Raw genomic sequence first — 11081 nt, forward strand, 5'->3', positions numbered from 1 at the left:
TTTGTCTGTGCATGTTTTTTTTACTCTCATAGATTTTGTTACCATTGCCATGCATTATACGACTGATAGACTGCAACGGCTGGACTTAAAAATCATCATATGTGTTCTACTGAAGAAACAAAGTCACCTACATCTTGGATGTCCTGGGGGTAAGCAGATAAACATCAAAATTTCATTTTTGGGTGAACTATCCCTTTAAACAACAGGAAAACAATGGATCGCAATGACAGTTCGGACACTGAGGAAATTGTAAATGTTTATTCATACTCGTATAACGAACCACAGCCATACAATCATGAGCCTGCTATTCTGCCAAGAGAGCAGGGACAGGCCAGGATTATTCTAATAATAATTCATGTTTATCCGTGCCATTGATCCTGGTGACCACTCACTCATATTCATTCCTTTCACTTCGCAATAATTGAAAAAAAAAAAAAACAGCATCAACACAGAGAGAACATACAAACTCCACACAGATGTTTTTTTATTCAAAATAAGCTACAGAATAAGTAGAAAACTGAATCTATAGGACTACGACTAATAGAGAATTGCCTTTGGTTCCTATTTTAGAACAACTTTAAATAGTCATTGTAGCCTAGTTACAGTGAAAAAATTAATTTAGGTTTTATTATATATGTACATTTATGTATATTTATTTAATGTTATACAGTTATCTCACTTCACGATAATTAAAATAAATAAAAATTAAGGTTTAAATGTAAGCATAACAATTACAGTCTATAACATTAAATCAATATTTCAGAACGGCCGAATACACACACAAATATCTGCATTAATCTCGAAAAAAGTCCATCTGTTCCGGATTTGAATACTGTGTGATAGGATATGTTTATTATAATACATTATAATGAACTGCCAGAGATGGCGGTGCATGTGGAAAACAGCAGAATTGACTCTTTGAAATATATCAGTATATATATATACAACACACATAATAGATGCTGTCCTTCCCTGCTTATATGGTATTCATTTTATTTGTGCAGGTCTTAAAAAGTCTTAAATTTGAGCTTTAAAATCCTGCAGAAACCCTGTTAACCGCTTTCCCTACTAAAATGAAACAATATTGCGCAGGGGTTTCTAAGAACACTTTTGAGCGATAACAAAAGAATCAGTGAATCGGATCTATGAACAGCTTCGTTTACACGAATCGTCCGAATGAACTGATTGGCTAAAATGAATCGAACTTCCCTGTGCTACTTGACTATCAGTCCGTGCATGTGGACAGCCCTCCGTCAGTTCATTCCTCAGCACTACAGGGAGCAATGTCTGTGAGAAACAGCCGTTTCCGTCGACAAGGACTCTAGTTATGGAGTTTGAAACTAAAATCTACCCTCAGATTGGTGGATATGGGCGATACAACCGGGTCATAACGCTTTTCAGCTGGTTTCCAAACTTTGCGGTTTCGTTGAATCTCTTAAGCGATGTTTTCTTCACGCTCATCCCCGAGTCTTACCACTGCAAACCTGATCTGGCGTTACTACCGCCGTCTTCTCTTCTCGGAAACCTCTCCAGGCAAGCGTCCCTCAATCTCACCACCCCATGGCTGAAGGGGTCTGGGTTCAGTCACTGCGAACTTTACAAGTACCCGCTGAATATGAGCAACTACACGGAGAATGTGCCGTGCACTAGAGGATGGGAGTACGGCAAACCCGCGGGTCTCCAGAACAATTTAGTGACCGAGGTTAGTATGCTAACATGTATGCTACATACTATGTTAGTATGGTTAGTATATAGTTAGTAGTTTGAGTTATTTCAGTACTTCAACATACAAAATGGAAATGAAATAATATATATATTATATGTGTGTGGCTGTACATACACATATGTAGTTGTTTTTTGGTGTTTGGCTTAGTGTTATGTTAGAATCATTATTATACTCATACCTTTTGTTCTTTTAATATCTTGAATTGTTTTTAGCTTTATTTTTTTTTGTTTTAATTTAAATGTTTAGTTTTGAAATGTTGTATGCATTTGTCATTTTTATTTAATTTCTTTTATTTTCTTATATATATATTATTTTTATTTGTTTGTTTGTGTATGTATGTATGTATGTATGTATGTATGTTTGTTTGTTTGTTTGTTTATTCATCATGCATGCATGCCAAGTATGGTGACCCATACTAGGAATTAGTGCTCTGCATTTAACCCATCCCAAGTGCACACACACAGCAGTGAACACACACCGTGAACACACACCCGGAGCAGTGGGCAGCCATTTTTGCTGCGGCGCCCGGGGAGCAGTTGGGGGTTCGGTGCCTTGCTCAAGGGCACCTCAGTCATGGTATTGAAGGTGGGAGAGAGCGCTGTACATTCACTCCCCCCACCTACAATCCCTGCTGGTACGAGACTCGAACCCACAACCTTTGGGTTACGAGTCCGACTCTCTAACCATTAGGCCACGACTTATATTTGCACATTTTATGCTTTAATTGGTATGAATATTAATTTATAGGGTTTTAATTTTAGGGAAGTACGCAAAAATATGACAGGTGGTAGTTTTGTGATAGAGCTGATAAAAGATTAATATACTATTTTGGGGGCACATTTGTCCCCAGAAGTGAGCTGGGGACGTCTTCATTTGTAAAAAACAGTATAAAAATAAGTCACATTTTTATATTTTTTATTTATTTATATTATTATTATTATTATTTATTATTATTGTTGTTGTTGTTGTTGTAAAAATACAGAGTTTTCTGTTAGGGGTGTGGGTTAGGTTACAGTGTTTATGACTAGCTGTATATAAAAGCAATAGAAGTGTCCCAATTTTGGTAAGTAAAGTGTCATTCCACAGCCGTTTTAAGTGTAACAAATTATGATATTTAATGTACGTTAAAATGAGCCAACTACTAGTCAGGCTGATCCATCTAAGTTTGCTTTGACCACTAACCATATGTTAAAAATATTGTGATTAAGATTACATTACAGTGAGGTTATTGATTTTAGTCATTTAGCAGACGCTTTTATCCAAAGCGACTTACAAATGAGGACAACAGACGCAATCAATTGTAGTATTAAAACAACTAAAAACAGATCCAAAACTAAAAGCTAAAACTTTATAAATACTACCTATACACATTTTAAAAATAAAGAGATTAAATAAAAATGACAAATGCATACAACAAAATTTCAAAACTTATAAAGGAAAAACAAAAAATAAAGCTAAAAAAAATTCAAAATATTAAAGAACAAAAGGTATGAGTATAATAATGATTCTAACATAACACTAAGCCAAACACCAAAAAAACAACTACGTGTGTACAGTATGTACAACCACACACACATACATATATACTGTATATGTACATACACATTTATAAATTCAATATATATATTATTTCATTTCCATTTAGTTTGTTGAAGTATTAAAATAACTCAAATTAAATAAAACTAAAAACGTAATAAAAGACCTATACAGACAATAAATTCAGACATAATGTAACTAAAATTTAAATAAATAACAAATACAAATAATACAAATCAAATGACAGAAGTTTATCAGTAATCCTAAAAAATAACACTGAGCCATACACACATGCTAAAAAACAACAACTTATGTACACATAGTAAGAAATGGTTATAAAAACTGAAACAGAAGCGAAACAAGTAATAGGAAAGAGGAGAAATAAAAAGCGATACTTATTATAATATAATATTTATACAAGAATTAGAAAATGCTGAGACATCCCATCCCATCAGCACAGGGAACAGCTGTGAATTAGTCCTTGTTGGGTTCCTGTTCCACAGGAGGTTCATAGCTGGAGCTTTTCATGTGGCCTTGACTAGCAATATGTTTCCTTTTCCATGATGGAGAAAAAAAAAAATCGGTCGTGAAATCTGTATGGATTTGTTTTTAGGAAGATCCATCTGAAAGCAGAACAAGGCAGAGGAAGGTTGTAAAACTAGAGTAGCATGGCTTCACATTAGCTGTAATGTAATAATAGAAGTTGATTATTTAATAGGAAAGAAAACCACGTTTGCACATAATCAGCCTTCCTCAGATTTCATGGGTGTTCTGTGTTAGCAAGAAAATTTATTTCAGTTTTCAAATACATTTGATTAACATCAGCAGCATAGTGATACATGATGGTGTGCACTTTGAAAGATTGAAACATATTTTTAGTCTGTGTACTGAAGATTACCCTACTTTAATATCCAACTCAAACATCTTAAAGCTGGTTTTACATAGGCCTGTCACGATAACAACTTTTTGTTGTGCGATATATTGCCCCAGAAGTAATTGCGATAAGCGATATTATTGTCATTTTAAAGACCATTTTATGCCACTGAATATATAATCATAATGTAACAGCATAATAATGCAAGAAGGCCTTACAGACTTCCAAATGACAACCAATTTGAATTTTTAAGAATATTTAGATCATGGAAATTAAGTATCAAAATATTAGATACCTTAAAAAACCTGAATAAATAGTAAATAAACATATTCTAACAAAAAGTGCAAAGTAACAAGAAGAAGAAAAAAGAAAAATGCGCAAGGCTGGCAAGACCATAAACAAGACCATATCTGCAGATTAAACTTTTTTTTTGTAAAATCATTTTTTAAATTTGAATTAGCACCTCATGACTACACCACGTTATGTACGAGAAGCTGCAAAAGACACAGGCGCAAGTGGAATGTACAAAACATGGTTACATTAATTTGTAAGTAAATATAATGGGCGATATATTGCGTCACTAAAAATTATTGAGGTCATGTACATATATTGCGCGATAAGTCGATATTTTGACTGATTATGATGATTGCGACAGGCCAAGTTTTACATGCTTTTTAGTTTTTTTTAGTGCTGGTTGTTTATAGTCATTAGCTGGTCCATGCTAGACTAGATAGTGACATTGACCTGGTAGACCTGATAGATGACTTTGACCTGGTAGAGTATCTTGGGCTGGAAAACAACCTTGAATTAGCAACAAACCAGCTACAATATTCCAAAAACATCTTTACCATGCTACCCTGCTGGGGGGAAAAAACAGCCATGGCCATGCCAGTTTGCAGTGTTCCCCCCTGTGTTATTTTTATAAGGCAGTCTTACTGAAAGTGTGTCTCTTTCCTCTGTATGTTGACAGTGGGACTTAGTATGTGCCAACTACTGGAAGATTCCACTCCAACACATTTGTTTTATGACAGGCTGGACCTTGGGCTATATACTCCTTGGCACTATGTGTGACTGGTGAGTTTTCCTAAATTCCCTGGTGAGATTTCTAAATGTGATAAAAATGTACTTAAAATGTGCAATCTACTTTGCATTAGATGCAAAGTATTAATCAAATGAATGATGCTAGATCTTTCAGAAGGTTTTTGCAATTAATTTACTTTTAAACTACTTTAGGGTTATTGTTAGCAAATGAGTGAAGTCAGTTCTTCTCAAGTTCACGGGTGTCCCAGCAGAATAACTACAACTTTCCACTAACGTTTGACAAACAGAACTTTCCCAAATTGTTGTCTTGATAATTTCAGATAAATGTTATGCACTGCTCTTGCTTGAGCATGTCAGAAATGCTGATGTTCTGTGCGTTTGTGTGTTGTCTCAGGTTGGGTCGTCGGTGTGCTCTGCTGCTGTCAGTGGTTCTCTCTGGTCTGCTGGGAATCATGGCTTGTCTTTCTAACAGTCCTTCTGCATTCCCATTTCTTCGACTCTGCCAAGGCTCAACATTAGCTGGAGTGTTTTTGTCATCTTATATTGCACGCAAGTACTCTCCATCATTTGACCTCTTTTTAAGTATGCGACTGATAAGATTGCGATAAGACACAAAAGGATGTCTGCTGTACACAAGTGGTTTTGTAAGGTACATGTTTTGCTAGGAACACTTCAGGTCAATATTGAATAGAATTGGCTTGGCAAAAGTTTTGGTTTTAAAGGAATATTACAGAAGTATTTTATACAAGTTATTGAACCCAGAACCTATACAAGTTTATGAACCACCTTAAGGTTAGAAAAAGGTCAGAGTCTTCCTACAATCCCAACACAGCAGAAAGCCCTCAGACCTCAGTACAATTATTAGTATTGCAGCACAATAGATCACAGAGTACTCGTTTATTTTATTGAAAATGACCATCTGGGTTTAATTTCCATAACATATTTAAAAAAAAAAAAAAGTTTGTTAGTATATTATTTACAAACACACATTTGGATACATTTGACTGAATTTATGTATCTTAATGTCTTGAACATTTTTAAATAACAGTAGCCAAATATAAAATATCTGTACATGCCAATTTCATTATTAAACTATATAAAGAGAAGGAAAAGCAGCCGACAAGTTTCCAGCATAATCTTTTAACACTGTTATTCTAAAATTTGGACAGTAGAAATATTAAAGTGCCCCTATTATGCTATTTTGAAGGTTCCTAATATTGTTTTGGGAGTCTCCTACAATAGGTGTGCATGCATGCAAGGTCAAACAACCCTTTTGTTTTCTCAAAATATGCATTTAAAGGGTTAGTTCACCCAAAAATGAAAATTAGCTTGTGTTTTACTCACCCTCAAAGCATCCTAGGTGTATATGACTTTCTTCTTTCAGACGAATCCAGTCTGAGTTATATTAAAGGGGTCATATGATGCGATTTCAATTTTTCCGTTTCTCTTTGGAGTGTTACAAGCTCTTGGTGCATAAAGAAGATCTGTAAAGTTGCTAGACTACAATGCCGGCAGTTCTGACTCACAGTCTGTAGGTACGTTTTAATTTAAAGGATTTGCCACTGATGATTCAAACGCGAGTTTTGGGCAGTGTAGAGTAGGGCTTGTTGTTTGCCATTTCTCCGATCACAAATGCAGACAGGGTTTTATGTTTATGCGGCGTGATGCAATGCAACGCGTAAAAAGACAGTACAAGTCATTATAATCAGTAATTATGTCCCCACTGGATGCAACAAATGCCTCGTTTGTAATGGGTTTTAATGTTTTTGTCTCGTCGCTCCGGCCGGACACGGCATCAACAGTATGTGAGGGGCGTAACATTTCCGTCACACGCTTGAGGTATTCGGCCAATCACAATGCACTGGATAGCTGGCCAATCACAGCACACCTCGCTTTTCAGACCGATGAGCTTTGTAAAAATCGACGCGTTTCAAAAAGGCGGGGCATAGAGGAGAAACAATAATGTACAGTATGTGGAAAATAATGTGTTTTTTGAACTTTAAACCGCATAAACACATTTCATTACACCAAATACACAAAATAATGTTCTTTTTAGCAGCATCATATGACCCATTTAAAAATTGCCACCGGAACTGCTTCAGTGTATGACAGTCAGCGGAAGTGAGAGAAAAGTGTTTATTAAATTTAAAATATAGATATTTTTCTTACAAAAACACATGGATTCGCTACAGGAGGCCTTTATTCACCCCCCCGGAGCCGTCTGCGGTACATTTTATTAAGAATGCGCGAGCTTTATTTGATGACTTGTGGACTGTTCAACTGCAACACCCGCTGACTGCAATGATAGAGCTTGGAATAGCCAGGACAATTTTTTATATAACTCCGACTGGATTCATCTGAAAGAAGAAAGTCATATACACCTAGGATGCTTCGAGGGTAAGTAAAACGCAGTCTAATTTTCATTTTTGAGTGAACTAACCCTTTAATATCACCTCATTTTCCAACGATTCTCAAATGATTAATTCGAAGCAGTTCTAAGTCTCTCTGAACCCCTCCTATGGTCTACCGTGTGCAGCACGTGTCGGAAACGATACGCCCATGCCGTAGTTCCGTATTTTGAACGCTCGATAGAAAATATAAACATCAATTATTAATTATTAATACAATGAACTTCCAGAGATTAGAGAAGCAGTGTTTGAGAGCGAGTCAAGTTGTTCGCGGCCGGCCAGCGTAGAACCTAGTCGGACATTATGCAAATGTGTTCCCCTGTGACGTGTAGCCATCATGGAAGTGGGATTCGAATTACTAACGACTCATTTAGGCTTTTCAGAGTCGCTTCTGTCTTTTGGGAGACAATAACTTTATTTATCATGCACTTTCAGCTTTACAACTTTGCAGATTGTTTGCATTCACATACAGCTACATTACAATACACACTGCATGAAAGGCAATATTCAAAATGGCAAAATAGGGGCACATTAAAGACATAGAGTAAACATTTGTCTAGAGTGTGCATGTGCCTGTTTATATATAATCATGTTCCAGAAAGTTTTTTCGAGATTCACCCTTCAGACTTACTCAAAAGTGCACTTTTGATAAGGAGTGTCTTAGTTTTTGCTTGATGTTGGTTTTGAATAGCAACAGGAGCCTTTCTGGAATGTTCCATGGGGTTTCTCCATTTGCAGAGGAGGGGTGAAGCGATTGACAAGGAACTGCAGTACACAGCATTCCATTTATATCTCACGATCAGGCTGTTCAAAAACTTAGAACTCTCTCTGTTACATCACTTTCTGTGTAATCAGTTGAGGAAAGTTCACAGGGCATTTTGTCTACTGTCCCTTTTCTCTTTGTTTTTGTCTTATTAGTGATAGCACAAGTGAGAGGGTAGGCACAGTATTCTGAAGAACGCACACGATCTTTCCATTGTGAAGAGGTCCGCATTCTTGTCCTGCACTTCCTTTGATTGTTACATGAGGGTTTATGTGCGTGTTGATGGTTAGCCGGAGCGCATTTTCCAACACACAAGCCCCTTTAGTGTGCTCTCGGGGGAAAAGTGTGGGTGGTATTAGGTGTAATGAGGAATTGGAGGAAGCTGGATGTAAAGACAGGCATGTACACAATCTATCTCTCGAAGTATTTAACATTTTCTGCTTATATATTCTACCAGTGAAATGTCAAGGCACACCTACTCATTCTTTATTATTACTATTGTCCACATTTTAGAATAACATTGTTGAAAGACTTTCCATGTATACTGGTCACTTGATGCTTTTCCTTCACTTTATTTAGTTTTAATAAAGAAATGTGTACACTACTGGCCCAAATGCTCGCCAAGGCTGCATTTATTTGAACAAAAATACAGTAAAAACTGTAATATTGTGAAATGATATAATAATTTAAAAGAACAATTTTCTAATTTAATATATTTTATATTGTAATTTATTTTCAGCAGCCATTATTAAAGTCTTCGGTGTAACATGAGCCTTCAGAAATTATTCTAATAAGCTGATTTGCTTAAGAAACATTTCTTCTTATCATCAATGTTGAAAACAATTGTGCTGCTTAATATTTTTGTGGAAATTGTGATATACTAACAAGAATACAAATTATTCATTAAGCATGCATTAAATTGATCAAAAGTGACAGTAAAGACAACTATAATGTTACAAGAGATTTCTTTTTCCAATAAATGCTGTTTATTAAACTTTCTGTTCATCAAGAATCCTAAAAAATGTATCATGGTTTCTACAAAACACTTTTCAACATTGGTAATAATAAGAAACATTATCAATAATTGAGCACCAGTAATAAATGATAATCCGTGAGCACCAAATCTGTATATAAGAATGATTTCTGAAGGATCATGTGAGACTGGAGTAATGGCTGCTGGAAATTCAGCTTTGCCAGGAATAAATTATATTTTAAAATGGTTATTTTAAATTGTAATAATATTTCACAATATGACTGTTCTTTCTGCTGTATTTTTGATTAAAAAAATGCAGCCTTGATGAGCATAGGAGACTTCAACAACATAAAATAAATCGTAATTATTCCAGTAGGGGATATATGCCCAAATGATATTTGTTTACTGTTATTTCAAAAGGTTTAAGATAATAAGAAAGATAAATTCAGTCCAATGTATCCAAACTTTGGATGTTTTTGTGTGTCTGTCTGCCTGCCTGCCTGCCTGCCTGCCTGCCTGTCTGTCTGTCTGTCTGTCTGTGAATGTAATGTATTTCCTAAATTAGTTTTAAAATATTTTATTTTATGGAAACTGAACCAAGATGGACAATTTGGAAAGAGTGAAGAGTAGTTTCAGTGATATATTGTGCTGCAAGACTTTATGAACAATAGCTGAATAGAGGACACAAGGACCTCCTGTTGTGTAGGAGTTTGTAGGAAGAGACTGACTTTTTTCCAGAGTTAAGGTCATTCTCGCCAATAATTCTCTTTTAATACTTCCCTTTACATACCTCTCAAAACTTGTAACCTAATTAGTGTTGTCACGGTACCAAAATTTCAGTATTCGGTACCAATACCAGTGAAAATCCACGGTTCTCGGTACCAATTTCGGTACCAAAGCAAAACACAAAAACATGCTAATTGAACAACATTTTTATTAATAACGTTAAACAAAAATTAAATGTACAAAACCAATGCCATTCTTTATACTTATTTAAAATTGTTACAAGTTTTTCCACAAGTAATAAAAGTATGAAAAAAGTAAACAAGTTTCACCCAAAAGTTTAGTCATAGTTCTGCTGCCACTGAAAAATACTCGGTACCACCGGTACTTAAAAAAACCTGGTACCGTAACGAAATACCAGGTCTTTTGACAACACTAAACCTAATTGAAATGAAATTCAAACATTAACTTTCACAATTTTGTCTCATTATTCCTCTGTTGTTGTTTTTTTCTATATGGTTCAGGACTGGAATGGTGTGACCCGCCTCACAGACTCATGGTGTCCATGGTCAGTGGCTTCTTTGCCGTGTTTGCAGAGCTTTTGTTGCCAGGGCTTGCCGTGCTTTGTCGTGATTGGCCTGTACTTCAGGCTGTTGCCACACTGCCCCTGCTGCTATTACTTTCTTATTGGTGGTGAGTGAGATAAATGCTGTCATCAAGTGTGTCCTTCATGCCCTCCAGTCACCCACAATCCTTTGCACATGTTCCAATTCACTACAAGATTTGGATTAGATTCGCTGGATAGCTGCTAAGTTCAGGGTAAGGTGCACCCTATGATAAAATTACTCTTCCCTCATGAATCATGACATCTAAGATGTAAATATGAGTAAGCCTTTACAGAACATTTAGTGTATTGTTCATCATTTATTTTACACAAACAGCCATTATAGTATTTACTTCAGGCTCATAAGATTACCAACTTTAAGACCAAGCACCTCTAATTGTGTGTGTGTGTGTGTGTGTGTGTGTGTGTGTGT

General features: G+C 35.8%; 1 protein-coding gene across 1 annotated transcript in view; it reads left to right on the forward strand.

Moving 5' to 3' along the window:
* Positions 1 to 1184: 1184 nt before the first annotated feature.
* Positions 1185 to 11081, forward strand: part of LOC107685859 (putative solute carrier family 22 member 31) — a 25580-nt gene continuing 15683 nt past the window's right edge. The window contains exons 1-4 of the mRNA XM_016482594.1: positions 1185 to 1702; positions 5107 to 5210; positions 5572 to 5726; positions 10569 to 10737. Of these exons, the coding sequence (XP_016338080.1) occupies positions 1328 to 1702; positions 5107 to 5210; positions 5572 to 5726; positions 10569 to 10737 (803 nt within the window). The 5' untranslated portion in view covers positions 1185 to 1327. The remainder of the gene's footprint in view (positions 1703 to 5106; positions 5211 to 5571; positions 5727 to 10568; positions 10738 to 11081) is intronic.

This window comes from Sinocyclocheilus anshuiensis, unplaced genomic scaffold (genome assembly GCF_001515605.1).
Source record: "Sinocyclocheilus anshuiensis isolate Anshui unplaced genomic scaffold, SAMN03320099.WGS_v1.1 scaffold1018, whole genome shotgun sequence".
In the NCBI taxonomy this organism is placed as follows: domain Eukaryota; kingdom Metazoa; phylum Chordata; class Actinopteri; order Cypriniformes; family Cyprinidae; genus Sinocyclocheilus; species Sinocyclocheilus anshuiensis.